Source organism: Leucopleurus acutus, assembly GCF_964270905.1.
Source record: "Leucopleurus acutus genome assembly, chromosome: 2".
In the NCBI taxonomy this organism is placed as follows: Eukaryota; Metazoa; Chordata; class Mammalia; order Artiodactyla; family Delphinidae; genus Leucopleurus; species Leucopleurus acutus.
In genome coordinates, this window is record NC_139143.1 from 25159729 (window position 1) to 25180106 (window position 20378).

Genomic DNA, 20378 nt, shown 5'->3' on the forward strand with positions numbered 1-20378 from the left:
TAATCTTATTTTGTTTATAATTCCCAGGACTGCCAAATAAAAATCATAAGAATATGAAAAATGAGGTACATAATGCTTACTATACTAGAGGCATACGATATAATTTTTGAGGTATAAACATCATGATTATACATAATGATTAAAAATTTATGTTAACTAAATTTCCCCCTCATGTTTGAGGCCAGGGAAAATTTACAAAAATAAGGCAATATTTAGCATATATGTGCTTTCAAATTTCATCTTTTTAATCGTATTTTATATTAAATCATATTTATATTAAATCTCAAATTTACCTCTGCAATCTCTATCCTTTTTGCAAGATCATCGAGAGAAAGACAGCTTTCATCAGAAGGCAGGTTCTCCTGTAGACTATAGGATTCTTCTTCAGGAGAAAGATCTTGAAGGAGATCAGCGTCTTCCTCTTGGTTATCTTCATATGAAAGGGAATCTTCAGTATCTTTTAAGCATTCTTCTAAAAGGCTGTTCAAATAGTCTTCTGTTTCCTTACTGACTTGTTCGTGTTTATCTCCCTGTTCCTCTGGGGCCATATACACTTCTGGAAGCACTGTACTTAAATCAGATACTTGATTATTTTCACAAAGTACACTCTCAGAGCCCTCTGAGTCAGTCTGCCCCTGTGGTGATTTTCCATCACTGTCTGTAAGATCAGGTTGCTGCAGCTCATTTAATTCATTGTTCTCAAGTTGGTCTGTGGGCAACGCCTCAGAAGCATCCTCAAGTAGCAACTGGAGTTCCTTTCTTTGCGTCTGTGAGTATTTACCCTCAGAAATCAACGCAGGAGGTATATGGTCAGAGCCTGGTAAAATCAATGGCTCTATCACTGACTCGCTGGAAACCTTAGGGTCTTTAGCAATGCCCTCTATTTCGGCCACATCTTGGCTGGCCTCTGACTGAGTCAGCTGCAAGCGGCTGTCATCCTCACAAGCATGCCCTGAAGAGAGTAGCCCAGACCTGCTCCCTGCCGGCTCCAAGGGCAGGGCGTGGAGCTCCAGTGTGGCTTCAGCGCTGCAGAGCGGCTCCTCCGTGTGGCCCTTCCCTGCAGTTACTGGAAGGCTCAGGGGATCTGCCTGCCTGTCCATCTGATTACAGCAGGGACTGCTCTCGCAGGTCTCTCTTTTATGTTGGCTTTCTTTTCCTGATTCCATGCCAAGACAAGTTTCACTCTCTGAAAATGAAGGAAAGCAAGCTGTTTTAAGATTCAAAACAACTTTGTACAGGAGGGAAGAGAAAGGACATGAATAAAATGTGGGACACAACGATATTCTAAACCTCTGAAATGGAAATTCTACCTGATGGATAATAGTGTCTTTAGGTAGAGGAAACATCCTAAACATTTAGTAAGTAATCCTTTAGATATGAAAATTAACAGATTATTCAAAAACATGTTAAAATATGAATATATAATTTAGTCTTCATTATAATTGAAAAAGTCATTTTTTTCAAAGGTTTAGAAGATATTCTTCTGAGCTTTATTGGCTGTGTATATTTAAACGAATATTTTAAAGTGTAGAAAAATTATTTTCAGTGTATTTAAGACATGGTATATTAAACAAATATTTTTACATGATGAACCATGTAATACATAATTTAAAGTGTAAGAAAAACAATACTGGTTCTGATCTATTAAGACTAAACTAAGGAACGTAAGTCTGTTCTGTTCAAATTTATTTAAGCATAATATCCTTAATAATAACATCCTTAATTAATGTGTTGGAAAATTACTTTAACTTCTTAAAGGGAGGCAGTCAAAGGTAGTGGTATAAAGCATAAGTCTTGGTACCAGGCAGAAATGGGTTTGGAATTTTAATATTTCTTTCAATTTCTATTTTAAATAAAACAATTTAAAATACTTTTCTTCCACTTTAAAACTAAACCATTAAAAACTTTCACAAAATACATACTGAATGCATAAACTAGTAGGTAAGAGAGAAGCTTGCTCATGATTGAGTTTTTGGTTGATTAAGCATTCCTAACTACCACAGGAGTTTTAACTTTTTCTTTTGTCATATATTGTTTAATTTATACAAATCATGGGCCAAAGGTTAAAATCAAGGGTGAAATATAGTGATGATTATATTCTACCTGGTTTTTCATTTATTGGTACTTTAATAATTACCAATTGGCAATGGCAGCACGTACCATACCAAAGACAAGACAGAACTTAAATGCCATCTTCTGGTTTCAGAGAATCAGGGATGGAGTCTGGCCACCTCAACTCTGCACTGCTGAGCTTATTAGAGTTCGTATTACCTCCCCCAATGCCTTAACTTGAACATCAGATGAGGAGAGGACAAGGAAAAATAGGTCTCTTTTGGGGAGAGTACAGCATTCTTTGTCTTGTCTCACCCCAAGGAATCATTCAAAGTTTGGAAGACTGCAAAAAAAAAAAAAACACATGGACATTTTAATTCCCATTAGGTTGTCTGCTTCACCACTGAGCTTGCTGGTCTGCCTCTCTGTTAAGATGCGGGACGTCAGAGCAAGGAGGGCCCCTGCCAGATGGAAAGGGGGCCAAGCTCTCCTCCACAAGTTCCCAGTACCCAAAGGTTCAGAAGGCGGCCCTCAAAACACATCCATGGAATTCAGAGAGTAAATAGCATACACACAGGGCGGAGAGGGCCCCACATCAGAGGAACGGGGTGTGCTGTCTCTAGCTGAGGGCCAGTTACCTAAAGGACCACAGATGTCTAGGAGAGCAATTTGGAAGTAAGCGCCTCCTCAGTTGGTCCTGCCGGAGCCACCACACGTCCCCATAGCCTGGATTCTGTCCTATGCACTAATCTAGCTAGCTTCACCAGAGAGCAGACCATGCTCCCAGCCCCTGCAGAGCTGGTGGACAGAGAAGAGCTTTGAATAAAATGAGATTTAAGTGTTATGGTAAAGTTTGGAATTGAAAAGTACTAAGTCATAAAGAATCAAAATGAGACTATTTAATAGCTATAAGTGACTGAAAAGTTAGAGAATCAGCCTGAGATGCCATTACATGAGTAGAAAGTGACGTGGCTGACTATAGTTACTTAGACAAAATACAGTCACTTTAAGTACCGCTTCTAATGAAGCAAGATACCACTTAAGTGGTGTGTAATAAAGACTACGCATAGGTACAATGTATTACTTATAAATACTGGCCTGAAAACAGTTGCTTCATTCCACTATTAGAAACAATATAAAATATGAAAAAAAGTAGTCATTTAAGATGCAAAGGGCAAGAGTTTCAGACTAGATCAGGAGAGTAGCTATAGTTTGTTTGATGCCATATAAAATCTACGTGATATTTTTAATACATATTCAGTCTCCAAATCACACATAATATATGCTATTTTATAATTTGTTGTATCAAATCATGCTTTTGGGGAAAAACTTAAAACCTGTCCTTACAGGTAATGAAAAACAGTCTGCTGCCTTACCCTCCCATCTGTCTGATTCCTGCTCTCTAGGGGCAGCCAATTTTCAATTCCTTTAGCTGTTTCCTCTCATATTTACTCTCCATTTCTAGATAAGACTTACATTGTTATTTATTGACTTTTCAGTTTTAGAGAACACCTACTGACTTCCTACTATGGAAGAGAGTTAGCTCTCATGGTTCCTTTCCCCAACAATGATGTTTTCTTTCTCCTCCTCTAGCTCCCATTGCAATTCAACACAATTCTAGGGCAAATCAATATTCAAATGCTTATGTTACTATGGCTTTGTAAGTATTACTCACAACTGACCCATACTATGTACTCTGATACGTCTTCCTTTCTCATTTATGCTTTGTTTTCCTTGGTGTTGATAACTGCCTCATTACTTCATTTAAAAAAAAAAAACTTTACCTATGTGTCTTCAAACTCTGACAGATGTACAACTATGGCATATGTACTAAGAGGTAATCCATCAGTTTTAAAACATATCCTTCTTGAGTCCCTGACCTGGAACTCCTCTCCAGGGCTGCTACACAGTTATCATCCTGGAATTTCCTTTCCCAGTGAGCCTAGGAATTCATTTTGGCTCTATTTTGGAAACCTTGTTTTCTCTGAATCCCAGGTCTTCCTCTTTGTTTATCCTCTCTTAGTAGAACATTTCCTAAGAAAAGGTACATGGAAGGTAAACTTTCTAAGGTTATTCACATCTGCAAGTCTTTACTTCTTCACCCCTGACTAAAACTTTGGTTGGGTAAAGTTTTCTAGGTTAGAAATCATTCTCTCTCGCAATTTTGAAGGCACTGCTGTATTGTGTCTAGCTTCCAACAGGCCTCCGATTCGGTAGAAGGGGAATATAAAGGTCTAAATGCTTCTTGTACAGTCTTTTAGCCCAACTTTAAACCCTTAAATTTAGAGGTACCCTCTGTGCTTCCAATTCCCAAACCTTCCCAAGCAGAAATCAACCTTTTCCCTGTAGACACTTAGTTTCTGGCTTTCTCTGGTATGTTAAGCCAGGTGTCACCCATCTATCTGCTTTCCAGCTTCCAAAATTTTCTGGATGTCATATCTGCTGCTGGGTCCTTGCCAGTTCTGTCCTTCTGGCTTTCTGCCTTTAAGGATCCCCTTCAGATATTTTAATAGTGTTCCAAAAAAAAGTGGAAGTAAATGTTTGATCCACTATGTTTAACCAAAAATATTTTCTGAATTTTCTACAAGTATGTATCATAGTATAAAACTTATTGTTAATATTTCTGTTAATATTAACATGAATTTCTGTTAATTGGTTCTCCTGAACCCAAAGATCTAGTGAGGTAAGTTTACTAAACCCTATTGCATTGACTTAAGATGTACTAAAAAAAAAATTCTACTCTGATGACATAAAAATGGAATAGAAGCTGAGTGTATCACAGATACTTAATAATACCAAATTAAAGAGGTAGTTCTAAAATGAGAAGTTAGACTTAAACCTAAGTTCTAACACATGCTCTACAAATGCACATACCTTTGCGTTACTCTCTCATTTCCCATTCCCCCATGAATTCTCTTTAGGGAAAAATCCCCTATACAATACATGATGTGAGACTAAAGCATTCATGAATTAACACATTTCTTATATTTTCTGAGTATCTCATTAATTATCATCAGGTAAAAACATCTGAGTGATATCAGGCTTGAAAAAGAAATTTTCAATGTTAATATCTATTTTAGCAGATGGAAAGAAATGTGCCTAAATTAAGTCTGAACTGTTGGTAATAGTATAAATTAGTACAACTTCTACAGAGGCTAATTCAAAACTAAAAATGTACATACTCAGTCATCAGGGAAAAGCAAGGTAAAACCACAATGACATTCATATCCACTAAAATGACTTAAGAAAAAAAAGACTGACAACATTAAATGTCAGCAAGGATGTGGAACACCTGGAATTCTCATATATTGCTGGTGGGGTATAAAATAGGACAACAGCGTTGGAGAACTATTTGACAGTTTTTTAGAAAGCTAAACATGTACCTTCCCTATGACCCAATGACTCCACCCTAAGTTCTTTACCCAAGAGAAATAAAAACATGTATCTACAAAAAAACCTTCCTACCGTTTTATTCATGATATCTCCAACTTGGAAACAACCCAAATATCTATCAACAGGTATATGGATAAATAAATTGTGGTACGGTCAAAAAGTGGAATACTACTCAGCAATGAAAGGAAATGAATTAATGATACATACAACAATATGTGAGGCTCTCAAAAAAAAAAGGATGCTGAGCAATTCTACTTATATTACATTCTAAAACAGGGAAAACCCACTGATAATAAGAGAAAGCACTGGGTCGCCTGGGACTGGAGGTGGGAGGGACTGAGTGTAAGAGGGCTGGGAGAAAGATTCTGGAGTGATGAATGTGTTCCATATCTTGACTGGGGTAGTAGTTACATGAGTGTATACAGTTGTCAAATCTCATCAAAGTATACACTTCAAATGGGTACATTTTATTGTATGGAAATTGTACTTCAATAAAGTTGATTTAAAAATGGGAAGGGAATGATAAATAGAGAACTCAGGATAATGGTTACCTCAGGAATGGAGTGAAGTGGGTGATGGGATAGAGAGGAACACAAAGGTAGCTGTAACAGAACTGACAATTTAGTCCCTTGTTAGGTACAAGGTTCACAGGTCTTCATTTTTCTATCAATTGTTAAAATGTATGTACGTTTCATATTATTTTTACATATAAAATATTACTTAATAAAAATGAATTAAAATATAAATTAATAAAAACACATGGGCTTCAGGGTCAGAAAAATAGGGTTTAGCTTTGTGTTCTAATTAGTTCTGTTCCGGAATAAGTCACTTACCTTCCTTGAGTTTCTTAAAATGATTTAGCCTACCTTAAATTGGTTGTTAGGAGGAAAAGATGAGATAATATACATAAAAATATTTTGAAAATATAAAATACTACATAACTTACTTGAAGACTTTAATAATGATAGATTAATTAGAAAAGTAGCAATGAATAACACATAGAGAACATTAATGGAATACTAGTAGTAGGGGGTAGTGATAACATGAGGAGGAAGTGGTGGAGGAAGAGTAATGAGAGCAGTGAGCACATATTTTTCTTACCTTATGCCAGGTACTGTTCTAAACTTTAATGAAATTATTAATTTAATCCTCATAAGAATCCTATGAGGTAAGAACTATTAATGTCCACCTTTTGGAGCTGAGGAAAGGGAGGGACAGAGAAATTAGGCAACTTGCTTATGGTCACACTTTTTTTTTTTTGGCTGCACCGTGTAGCATGCAGGATCTTAGTTCCCCAACCAGGGATGGAACCCATGTGCCCTGCATTGGGAGCGTGAAGTCTTAACCACTGGACCACCAGGGAAGACTCTTAGGGTCACACAACTTCAAGTGGTGGAGAGAGGATTCAAACCAGACAAGTTTGGTGCCAGAAACAATGTCTTTAACCACCACACACACAAAAAAGCAAGTTACTTATTATATAAGGAGCTTAAGACCAAGATATGTAGAGAGAAAGAAAAGGGAAAGTCTACACTGTAGAACATGTAAGACATTAGAAATAAGGAATATGGGGTAAAACAAGGACAATATATTAAATACAAATCATTTAAAGTAGTATTTTCATATTTCTTTCTCTCATATTCTTTCTTAGATTTCTATGTATTTATTCATAGAATAACCAATCTGAGTAGGCTCATTATGAGACATTTGACATTTTTCCTTAAAAGATATTATTTTATCAGACTTGGCAAGATTTCTTTCTCCAGAATTTAGTCCACACCCTCCCCATAAAATGGCTATTAATGAAATGTCTGCATTGTGCAAGTCTTTGAGAATCCACACAACTTACTTAGCAGAAGTATGCTGCAATTTAATTAGAAACCAGAAGACCCAGGTTCTAGTTGTGAATCAAAGCACCAAGCAAGTGGCTTAAACGTGGTATCTCAGTTTCCTGTCTGAGATAGTGGTGTCTCAGTTCCTATCTTGCAGTAAAGGCCAAGCTAGAAGTAGTGCCAAGCTAGCGCTAGGCAGTGTCAGACTCAAACACTCAGCATGTAATAACAGCCTTCTTCCCAATGTGCACAGCAAAGAGACACATTCACACCCAAACTAGGTGACTATTTTGTGACTTTTTCCCCTAAGATTTTTATGAAGCTCATTGTATTCTGATTTCCAAAATAAAAATGACTGGGAAAAAGAGACAGGAAGAACAGAGTATAGTAGGATTGACCTAAGGCAACCCAAATTTGCCTCATAAGAGAAGAGGGGATAAAATAAGATTTAGGGGGAAAAAAACATAAAGAGAAAAAAGCAAGTGAAATTGCAGGCATCATCGTCATCATCTTACCTCTTCAGGCACCTCAAGTCAAAAGACCTGATGCTGCCTGTTTACTATCAGGGCTCTCAGGCCCAGGAACATAAAGCCCAGGAATATAAATTAGTACTAAAATCATAAACAAGGAGAAATAAATGCCCTAAAACATATTTATTTATCTTTATTTTCTAAAGTTTTTATAATGAACATACATTACTACTGTAAGAAAAAAATTTTTTAGAAATCTTTAACCTTTGACATAAGACACAGTGCTATAAAATATACTATGAATGCTATAGAAATATATATGTACAAATTGAAGTATACCATATGTTAGTCAACAAAAAAAGGAAAAGAATAAATTACTATAAACTATAAGGATACAGAGCTTATCTTGATAATATCTAGATTTACAGAAAAAATTTCTGATAAAGTTTGTACAAAAATTGATTTTTTTTAACAGAAAGGGATGTCTGAATACACTAAAACCAATTCTATTTCAGAGCTTATCTGTACAATCTTGTCATATTCTGTTAGACACATATAACCACCTACTGAAAACATGAAATAATTTAATGTTTTTAAAAGAATTGAGATTTTATCATTCCTACTACTAGATATCTAAAAATAGAATTACACAATGTAAAAAAGTCTTGCTTTGCTATTTGTGCAGGAGAGGTATACGCAAAAAAACTCCTTCACAGCAACTCAGATTAACACTTGTAGAATACTTATTATAAGAGGCAGGCATATCTCTTATATCCCCCTGTAATTTAAAAACATACCCGGCTCTTTGGCTGTAGCTCCTCTTTCCTTTGGATCTTCAGATACTATTAACTGCGTAAAGCATTTCCTTCCCAGGGACTTCTGTACAGCTGCTATCTAAAAAGTTTTTTAAAAAGAAGAAGAAGAAAAATAAAACTTTGGAGGAAACTATTACATTAAATTAGAAAGCTGAAAATAATTTCAGAAAGGTTTCATTATTTTCTAAAACAGTCCATACAACAAACATGACACATTTTTCCTATAGACATTTTCAAAGAAAATCTCTTACCTTATGTTTGGATAAAAGAGGACTGTAGAAAAAAAGAGAGAAAAAAAAGAATTAAAAAAATAAATTACAGCAGCAATATGCTTCCAAACAAATGTCACTGAAAGGGCTGTAAAAAAAAAAAAATAGAGCTTCTCTGGATTCTAATATTAGCACAGAACATTTCCACTGCTGAAACATTACCACTGGTTCACATAGTTCAAAGTGCAGCTATCTCATGTGTTAATCTCCTTAGATGGCCAATAACTAATGAAAACCTCCATAGAAGCTACAAATACTGAGATTCGGGGGGAAAAGTGTCAACCTTTTGCTAATAATGTATTTCAAGAGCATTTCACAGATATTATTAAAATTTTAGTTTATGTCATTATAGTCTAAAATTATGGTGGAAGATAATTTTATATGCATTATCCATAGAAAAGGATAACAAAAGTAATCTTTAAATATTATACTTTAGGAAATACCCAAGATAAAAGAATGCATATATTCACCACAAAGCATACACAAAAATGTTCACAGCCATTTTATTCATACAATTCAAAAACTGGAAACAAACCAAATGTCTATTAACAATATAATGGATAAATAAATTGCTGCATAGTCATATAATGAATACACACAGCAGTAAAGCAGAGCAAGTTACCATAACATGTAACAACATAACCATGGGCAAAAGAAGCTAGATACAAAAATCTACTCTGTGTGATTACATTTATATTAAATTACAGAACAGGCAAACACACTGTTATAGAACTCAGACAGTAGTTACTTTGGGAGATGGGTACTGACTTTGTACAGAAATTAGGCAGATTTCTGAGGCGCTGGACTGTCCTGTATCTTGGTCAGACTGGTAGTTACACTATGTATCTGTACATGTACAAATTCATCAAGCTGGGTACTTTAATGTATGTATAACTCAAAAATATTTTTTATATTAAAAATTTTAGGAGTATAATTTTGGGAAATTATCAAATTTAAAGCATAAAAATTTGAGGTTTTGTTTACTATACTATCCACTGTTCATTAGCCAGAAATTCTCTAGTGATCTGAAGCAATGTGACTAGCTTTTAAATTGTGTGTTGGCAAGTTACCTTATATTTAAAAAGAGAAAAAAAAAAAGAAAAAAAAATCATGCTCATATTAGGTTAAAAAAATTTGTTTTTAAATAATTAAAACATTTGTAACACATTAAAAAATTATTAGTTCCATGGGAAGGGCAGAAAAAGTGTCTATACTGAAATTGTGAAAGTAAGAAAACAATCTCCACAGTATGGAGGTTCCTTAAAAAACTACAAATAGAACTACCATATGACCCATCAATCCCACTACTGGGCATATACCCTGAGAAAACCATAATTCAAAAAGAGTCATGTACCAAAATGTTCATTGCAGCTCTATTTACAATAGCCCGGAGATGGAAACAACCTAAGTGTCCATCATAGGATGAATGGATAAAGAAGATGTGGCACATATATACAATGGAATATTACTCAGCCATAAAAAGAAACGAAATTGAGCTATTTGTAATGAGGTGGATAGACCTAGAGTCTGTCATACAGAGTGAAGCAAGTCAGAAAGAGAAAGACAAATACTGTATGCTAACACATATATATGGAATTTAAGAAAAAAAAATGTCATGAAGAACCTAGGGGTAAGACAGGAATAAAGATGCAGACCTACTGGAGAATGGGCTTGAGGATATGGAGAGGGGGAAGGGTAAGCTGTGACAAAGCGAGAGAGAGGCATGAACATATATACACTACCAAACGTAAGGTAGATAGCTAGTGGGAAGCAGCCGCATAGCACAGGGAGATCAGCTCGGTGCTTTGTGACTGCCTGGAGGGGTGGGATAGGGAGGGTGGGAGGGAGGGAGCCGCAAGAGGGAAGAGATATGGGAACATACGTAAATGTATAACTGATTTACTTTGTTATAAAGCAGAAACTAACCATTGTAAAGCAATTATACTCCAATAAAGATGTAAAAAAAAAGAAAGAAAAGAAAAAAAAGAAAACAATCTCCTTTATCTATTTTAAAAGATTCCGTTGTTTAAAACCTCTACAAAGTCAAAAGTTAACCTATTTAACTCACTAAGAATTAGGTTATAATGCAAAATCCATACAAATACTGTTTCAAAGGTTCAAATTGACTAACACAAGAAAATTGTACATCCCAGAAATCTGCACTTGTTTAATCACTATCATGTCCCCTCACCTTTAAAATTCTGAGTCTTCAAATAATGAATTAAAAAAATATGTTTAAGTTCTTTATTATTACTATATTCAGTTTTAAAAATCCAACTCTTTGATATAAATCAAACAATTTAAAATTATCTGGTAAATGGACTTTTCCTTCTACAGTATTTTGGTTAAATACCATAGTGCATTCGCTTTCCAGTATTAGACTACTCTTAAAAATGTGTTTTTACTATAACATAGTATAGTAAAAACATAGAAACACTGACAAACATACAAACATTGAAAAACAATTATAATAAAAAATCCTAACACAAATTTTTCCATATGGATCGCCTAATCTCTTAACCAAAAAGTAATCGAAATTAGAAGTTACATTTAAAAATTTCTAATTAGAAGGTGCTTTGAATTTTGTAAAGTAGACCTCTTGCTGAGGTTAGTGTAAGAAACAGATAAAAGCTGAGAAAGGAACCTAATCATTTTATCAATTTTAATTTCTCCAGTTGAAAGCATTAACAAAACAAAGAAATGAATCTTGTATTTCAAATATTCAATGCTACAGTGCTTCTTCAATATTCTATTCAAACTCACTGTAAACAAATACTGAAGTACTTACTCTTGATGTGTTGTGCAAAATTTAGCAAGCCGTTCAAAATCCTCACCATTAAATCCTTTTTCTGAGTTCCTCAAAGATGTAACTGTATGTGGTTGTACAGTTTTCCATTTTGTTTCTAAATTTAAAATATTTGTTAGTCACTGGCTGTTACAAAACATGTTTAGGAGGGAAAAAATAGATAACTGGCACCACTGATAAAGATCATCATGCAAAAGTATCTTCTCAACCCCAAAGTTAACACAGAAATAGCTAAGTGATTACTTTTCATTCTAAGTAAATATTATCCCAGAGACTAAATTAGCCAATAGGGCATACAAAGGGATCAGAAGAAATGCAAACAGTTGCAAGTGTTCTTTTCTTGGCACTGATATGAAGAACAAAATACAAAGAGAAAAATTTTCTTACAGTGACATAAACTTGTGCTAAAAATGCTACTTTCTTTGCAACATTAACTTGACTAGAAACGTCTATTTCCTAAAACTAGGTCAAATATGTTAACTTTCTAGAGAGCAACTTGTTAGATTATTGATAATTCCACATTCTGTTAGTCTGTACTCACCCCACTGTTCTTGAATGGCAGAAAGATTTGCGAGCAATTGCTCATGATACAGTCGTTCGAGCTGAATGAATTTCATTGCTTTCTCATCTGAATAGAAAATTTGAGGAAAATAGAAATCCAGCCTAAAGAATAATGTCCTATATCAGTTGATAAATTTGAAGCTTACCAAAAACTGAGAGGACTCTAAATACTTTTAAATTTACACAAAACTTAAGTAAGGTTTCTTGGTTCTGAAGTAGGTAAATTTTCATGTAGCATATCATGCAGTAGCTACCTGGGTTCTATTCTATCAGCAAACAGTAGAAATAAAAAGAGGGTTTTAACGTTCAAGGAATGGCTGCTTGCTAACAATATCTCTAGGAGAGTCAATTAAATATAATTTAATTAGAAATAGGACCCATGTGGAATCCTGTATCTAAGTGTTCCCCCCCCTTTTCTTCTCTCCTTAAATTACCTTCTGTCAAGCAACTATGTTACCCTCTAGTCAAATGTTTGTTTCTGATTTCAACTGCCTGTGATCCTTTACTTATTTCTCACCGAACACTTAAAAAAAATTAACCTGCCACAGTGATTTTCATAATTATGTGCTTCTACTTTTTTGGTAGATTTTCTTATAAACTGCTGTCTTCTCCATCTGTATCACACATTTAGCATCACATGAGGTCATAATAAATTGTGCAACTGTCTACCTTCCTTTGGGCCATGTTCTAAATGTTGACCCAGAAAGAAGGAAGAGAAAAAACTCACTGTTTTAGCTTTTTGTCCTTCCCATGATCACTCAGAGGTTTAATTCTCTCTCTCATTTGTAGTCTTAAAGATATGCCAGGAATCATAAAATAGGTCAGGGAGAAGCAGAGACAATTCCATTTTCCTCTGTGCATGGCTTAAAAGTATACCAATGTTTCTCAAACTTTACTGAACATAAAAAGTATTTGAAAATCTTGCTAAAATAGAGATTCATGGGTCTGATCCCCAGAAGCTCTGATTCTAAGGCCCATGAATTTTCATTTCTAAGAAGCTCCCAGGGATGCTGATGCTGATCTGAACTGCACTACATCATACTCATTATTTGGGTAGCTCTAGCTTCCTTTCCATAAGAATTTGATTTCCTACATACTTAGAAATGAACTGCCACTGTCTGAAGTTTCATTTCGTAGTTTACTGGATAGGGTTCAGGATGATAACGGCTCATCCCTCAATCTGTTGTGAAAGTCAATAAGGTTAGGAGGAAAAAGAAATCACACAAATAGGGAAATAGAGATACTTAGGATACATTCTTTCTAGACAATATATTGGGCCATCTTTCAAAAACAATTTCAAATGAGGAAAATTTAAAAGCTAAGGGAATAAATCTTTCCTATACAAAAGTTAACATGCAGTCTCCTTTGAGAACATTTATTCTGTTTATTACTAGTGAAGAACTCAATCTTCCCTTTACTGATATATAGCTACAATAAGACAGTTATGAGGTTTACTATGTATAATATGCTTGACAGACTCTAACATACGAATATTACTTGACTTGTACTTCTGTTTAATTCAAAAGAAAAAAAATTCAATGGGTTGTTTTTTTTGTTTGTTTGTTTTTTGCAAAATGCTTTCCCCCCTCCCCCAACACACAAATATTTAGATTTTGGTAAAATTAGGGCTTGTTCATGGGAGGTCAAATTTGGGTGCTTCTAGAGAATTTTCTGGAGTGACAAATTCCCTACATCTTGTTTTCTGAGATGGTTACACTGGCGCATACAACAATTAAAACCCAGTGAAAACAACAGATTATACATTTCATTGTACGTAAATCTCAGTTTTTAAAAATCGGCAGTTCTCTAAGAAATCTGTGAATTTCTTCTTGTAATGAAGAAAAGGATACAGTCCTCCTCCTGGAAATAGGACTCTGCTATCTGTTAAAAACAAATAAAAAACAGAGGAAATTAAATTAACATTTGGATGAAAAGACAAATTTAGAAGAAACCAAGACCTTGAAATTCTCAAAGTCTTTGATATTGAACTAAGAAAACTCTTATTTAACTACATTCGCCAGTTCAGAAAAAATCAGACTGTAGGCACAGGACACATTTCTGAAGTCACTTATCTCAAGAAAAGCAAACATAGACATTCTTTGGTCCATATACAATCTCATTCTTCCTACTCTATTTCAAGTCAAAGCAAACATCACTGATTCATTAGAGTTTACAAGTAAGAACTCTAAACAATGAGGGAAATGCTACTGAGGCTTATAAAAGTATATTATGAGTGAAAGGATGACTTTATCGTAAATTAAAAAGTTGAAATATGTCATGTCACATGAAATCTTAAAACCTATTCATTTCATTTCTGTTTCACAAACTACCTCATGGGACACTGATTTTTCATTCTTTTTTGATATTTCAGAAAAGGACAGACCAAGTGCTAATAGTTGAGCAATGATTTTTGGAATATATACAAAGTGCTGCACAGTATAAAGGGCACTGGATGGGAGGGTGGGGTCCAGAGACTCATGATCTGGACCCAGTTGAGGCTTATCACTTAGCAGATTCATTCTAGGGCATCTCTAAATTTAAAAATTCTTTGATTCTAAAAACTTTGGGATCTTTTATTTAGATCTTCATTTAGATATAGCATTTATAAATAGAATAGTAAAACCGAAAGTATTCACTGAGAAATATTTTCATAAATTGACTACTGTCATATTTAAAATATTTCATTAAGTACTTTACACTTTCAAACAGTTTCCACTGATTTTTAGTAAGTCTAGTGAAAAAGGTATTCCATTTATAGATCACTATCTCCATTTTCCAGGTAGCTGCCAAGGCAAAGAGCAATAAAGCACTTGTCAAACCTATAAGCTAGCAATAAAAAGGAATGTTCTTTCCCAAATCCCACAGTGGAAAAAGGATAGTTTTAAAGGAAATATTTGCCTAGCTTAAAATTTATTCTATATATCTAACATTCTTCCAGGAGCAACATACAATATAGATGGACTCAATCACCTCTTTGTAAACTGTTAATCAATTAGCTTTCAGATTTCCGTGACAGTTCTAGTACCATAAGTGCAACTAAAAAGACAGGGTCATGGGACTTCCCTGGTGGCGCAGTGGTTAAGAGTCTGCCTGCCAATGCAGGGGACACAAGTTTGAGCCCTGGTCTGGGAAGATCCCACATGCCACGGAGCAACTAAGCCCGTGCACCACAACTACTGAGCCTGCGCTCTAGAGCCAACGAGCCACAACTACTGAGCCTGCAAGCCACAGCTACTTAAGCCTGCATGCCTAGAGCCCGTGCTCCACCACAAGAGAAGCCACTGCAATGAGAAGCCTGCGCACCGCAACGAAGAATAGACCCCACACGCAGCAACAAAGACCCAACGCAGCCAAAAATAAATAAATATATATATATATATATAAAAGACAGGGTCATGAAACCCAAGGTATCAAAAATAAAAGACATTTCCAAGGTGAAAGGGCAGCTTGAAAAATAAATATACAGATCATATCCCCTATAAAAACCTACCCCTGGCAAGTCTAGCAGGGCAAAAGAAAATGTGATTTTCTTTGATGCCCCATATGTCTAGATCTGGGAGGTAGCCTGGTATAACAGAAAAACGTGAGGTTTGAAAGTGAATAACCTGACTGCGTTCTAGTCCAAGCTTTGCCACTACCAGCTGTGTGACCCTGGACATGTTGAGTCTCAAACTCAGCTTCCTTATCTGTAAAATAGGGACAATAATACCTACAACTCTGAGACAGGGCTGCTGTAAGGACTAAGTGAGGGAATGTGCATCTAGCACAGTGCCCAGCACATAGCAGTAAGTGCTTAAAATGGTTTTTGAGTCTGACTCTGGACTAGAAGTGAGAGAGGCAGAGTAGAATTATGTGAAGAAGTAAGTTGAAAATCACTTTGGGATGGTAATAATTTTAAGGTTCTCCTGGTTTCAGGCGTCTTTTACCTACCAGAAACAAAAAGAAAGGGAATTAGGAAGGTGTAGTTTTTTGGCCATAGTCTTACAGAGTGGCTTCAAGGATCCCAGCGGAGACATATCCTGCCTGAGTCTGAGATGAGTTTCACTATAAGCTCACTGAGCACAGAGTATAGCACTTGATCTTTTTCTTCTTACTTCTATATGAAAAACTTTTAAGTTTATGACTTCAGTTACATATTTAAAGCTAACCTGCAGTCATATTAACTAAGTCAGTGTAGGAAGATTACTCAAACCCAAGAAAAATAATTTTTAAATGGAATCTTCAAGAGTTCCAAGAGCTAAAAGTATAAGTGTATATCTAAAGTAATCGTAGTCATTATATCAAATGGCCTTTAGCATATATTCATTCATATAATATCATGTTAAAAATAATAAAATTGTCTGGGCTTCCCTGGTGGCGCAGCGGTTGAGAGTCCACCTGCCGATGCAGGGGACACGGGTTCGTGCCCCGGTCCGGGAAGATCCCACATGCCACGGAGCGGCTGCGCCCGTGAGCCATGGCTGCTGAGCCTGCGCGGCTGGAGCCTGTGCTCTGCAACGGGAGGGGCCACAACAGTGAGAGGCCCGCGTACAGCAAAAAATAAAATAAAAATAAAAATAATATAATTGTCCCCTAATTAACTCTTCCCATCCATACTTCCTTATTTCTGTTAGTGGTACTACCATTCCTTTCAACTGGATATCCTAGCCTTATGCCTGAATTATAAATTTCTTCTTTTAGCTCTTTTTTTTTATTTTTTTGCGGTACGCGGGCCTCTCACCGCTGTGGCCTCTCCCGTTGCGGAGCACAGGCCCCGGACGCGCAGGCTCAGCGGCCATGGCTCACGGGCGCAGCTGCTCCGTGGCACGTGGGATCTTCCCAGACCGGGGCACGAACCCGTGTCCCCTGCATCGGCAGGCAGACTCTCAACCACTGCGCCACCAGGGAAGCCCTAGCTCTTATTTTTATCAAAATTACACATGTATATGGTTTAAGGAGTCAAATAGTTTTATGAGGTGTGTTAAAAAAGCCCTACCCTTCTTGCCCTATTCTCCTTTCTTCAGGAGCAAGCACATACTTAGACTTCTCTTATCTGTTTAAAAATATATTTTTTGCTGTATCTCTAAACATTATGCTTATATTTGCTATTTCTTGATTTTTTCAGTTTTAGAAAATGAGGATTGGGTCTTTTGCTCCTCCCCATCCAAACCCTACAAACATATACGACACACACTTTCTCTCACATATTCACCTATCCCATGTTATTATATTGTAGTAATAGGTAGATAAACATTTAATGTTTACCTTATTATGAGTTAAGCCAAGTAGTAAACTCATTATTTTTCCTTTCCTAAAAACTTTTTGTTTTCCCTGGAGTTTCTTTTTTTCCCTTTTTTTTTTTAAAAAAAGTTTTCCATGCACTTATCACTTATACAACTCTAAATAGTCCACCAGGAGTCTAAATCTTCCCTCAATACATTCAGATACCACAAATATTCAGAAATAGGAAAATGATATAAAAGTTCCTCCCCAGACCCTTCTGATCTGCTCAAATAGAAGTGGTTACTCTCTCCTTTTTGGTACAAAGCTGTCATGTTAGAATCTCCCTTCACCTAGAGATTCCCTTCACCTCTCTCATGGTAGCATCCCCAGTTTCTTATATCTCAATCTTCCTGTTCCTTGGTTTACTCCCTTGTTTTGATGGAGTACATCATCTAGCGGCTTCCTGAGAAAGGATGGAAAGGAAGTACCACAGACCCTGATGTAGGAACATTCTTGGTATATCTGACAAACTGCTAGGAGGCCAGTGTACCTGGAAAGGAGTGAACAAGAAGGAGAGTTTTAGGAATTAAGGCCTAAGAGGTAACAGGGCCAAATCATGTAGGATCTTGTAGGCCATGGTAAGGATTTTGGCTTTTACTCTGAATGCGAAGAGAAGTCAGTGGATGGCTTTGAGCAGAGAAGTAACATGATCTGACGTAACATTTTATCTGAATCACAATGACTGCTGTGTAGAGAGAAAAAAACCTAAATGGAAGTAAAGGTAAAGCAAAGAGGTTTCTACAATTAGTTTACTGCAAGAATCCAAGTGAGATTTGATAATATCTTGCACTGAGATGGTGGCAATGCAGGAGGTAAGAAGAGGTCAGAATCTGGATATATTTTGAAATAGAGTGGCAGGACTTGCTGACTGGATTTGGACGTGGGGGAAAGTGAAGGATGACTTCAAAGTATTTGGTCTCAGCAACTGGAGGGATGGAGTTGCCATTTAACAAAAGGGGGAAGACTAGGAAAGCAAAAGATTTTGGAGAAAAAAATCAAAGTTTGATTTTGGGCATCTTAAGTTTGAAATGCCCATGAGATGCCTCAGGAAGCTGGATGTTTAAGTCTGTAGTTCAGAACTGAATCCTGAAGCACTTCAATGTTTAAGAATTAGTAAAACTTGGAGGACTCAACAAATGAGCCAGAGAAGGTATGTCCAGTGAGGTAAGATATAAAAGCCAAAAGTGAGGGGTCCTAAAAGGCAAAAAAAGAAAATGCTGTAAAATAGAGTATGTGGTCAACTTGTCAGAGATTCTGATACTTCCAGTAAGATGAAAACTGAGGACTGACCACTAGATTCGTATGGGCATGCAACATGGAGGTCACACCTGGCCTTTACAATGCAACTTTGACGGAGTAGTTGGCACAAAGGCCAGATTGGAGTGAGTTCAAAAGAGAACTGAGGGGCTTCCCTGGTGGCACAGTGGTTGAGAGTCCGCCTGCCGATGCAGGGGACGTGGGTTCATGCCCCGGTCTGGGAGGATCCCACATGCCGCAGAGCATCTAGGCCCGTGAGCCATGGCCGCTGAGCCTGCGCGTCCGGAGCCTGTGCTCCGCAACGGGAGAGGCCACAACAGTGAGAGGCCCGCGTATCACAAAAAAAAAAGAAAAAAAAAAAAAAAAGAGAACTGAGTATGGAATGTTACCTAGGTAGAATTCTTCGCCAATATATTTTAACCTGAATCAAATCATGAAGAAATAATCAGGCAGATCCTAATTATGGGACATTTTACAAGAATTTTTGAGTCTTCAGAAGTGTCAATGTTATAAAAGTATAAACAAACAAGCAAATAAACAAAACAAAACAAAAGGCAGGGAATTGTTCTGGATTACCAAAGACTAAAGAATCTTCCCACTGTGTGCTCCTTCACTGGATCCTGGATCTGGGAAAAACTATTTATAAAGAATATTTGTGGAATAACTTGAGGGAAACAAATATAGGCTGTATGTTAAATAATATTAAACCAATGTCTCATTTCTTGGGGTTGATAATGGCATTGTAGGTTATGTAGGAGAGTATCATTGTTCTTGGGGAATTTATGCACAAGTATTGATATTTAAGGGTGAAGTGATATAATGCCTGAAAATTACTTTAAAATGTGTCAGTGGAAAATATGTGCGTGGAGAGGGGCTGGGGGGTAGGAGGAAAACGAAAATCTGGCAAAATGTCAACAACTGTCAATCCAAGTGAAAGGCACAGTATGAGAGTGGGAATTACTAAATAATGAAAAGAAGAAAAACTCACTCCACTTCTCCCTGATTTGTGTCTCCCTTGGGAGGTGACAGGATATTTTGTATTCTCGGGCTGAGGAAGGCAGCCATAAGCTGACTCCTGTTGCCCTGATGTCTCAGCTTACTGCAGGCTTCAGCATCTCTTTCCAACAAGCAATGTTTGAAGTAGTGACAGAGAAATATAGTTATAATGCTTAATATTTATTTAGCTTTTATGTTAAGTGTACCAAGTACTATGTTAAGTACTTTTACTGCATTATTTCACTGAGTCCTCTACAACTTTACAGGAAAAGAAACTAAAAGCTACTTTGCTTGTTAGTGGTAGAGCCAAAGCTCATACTTTAAAACCATCACTATAGGGACTTCCCTGGTGGTCCAGTGGGTAGGGCTCTGCATTCCCAATGCAGTGGGCCCCGGTTCGATCCCTGGCTGGGGAACTAGATCCTGCATGCATGCCGCAATGAAGATCCCGCATGCCACAACTAAGAGCCAGCGCAGCGTAAGTAAATATATTTTTTTAAATTAAATAAAATTTTAAAAAGTGGCATTAAAAAAAAAACTCACTATACTTTCTAAGCTCCTTTGCCAGGAGAGGACAGATTGCTGAGATATATAAGAAGCATAACATACGGGACCCAGCAAACTGACATGTTTCTGGGGGATGAAGGTAGAATACTTTGAGACAT

At 36.5% G+C, this 20378-nt stretch overlaps 1 protein-coding gene across 1 annotated transcript in view; it reads right to left on the reverse strand.

Moving 5' to 3' along the window:
- CNST (consortin, connexin sorting protein) overlaps positions 1-20378 on the reverse strand; it is a 115658-nt gene that overhangs the window by 25390 nt on the left and 69890 nt on the right. The window contains exons 4-9 of the mRNA XM_082833474.1: positions 14049-14079; positions 12179-12265; positions 11620-11734; positions 8814-8835; positions 8545-8641; positions 294-1186 (exon numbers count right to left, since the gene is read on the reverse strand). Of these exons, the coding sequence (XP_082689600.1) occupies positions 294-1186; positions 8545-8641; positions 8814-8835; positions 11620-11734; positions 12179-12265; positions 14049-14079 (1245 nt within the window). The remainder of the gene's footprint in view (positions 1-293; positions 1187-8544; positions 8642-8813; positions 8836-11619; positions 11735-12178; positions 12266-14048; positions 14080-20378) is intronic.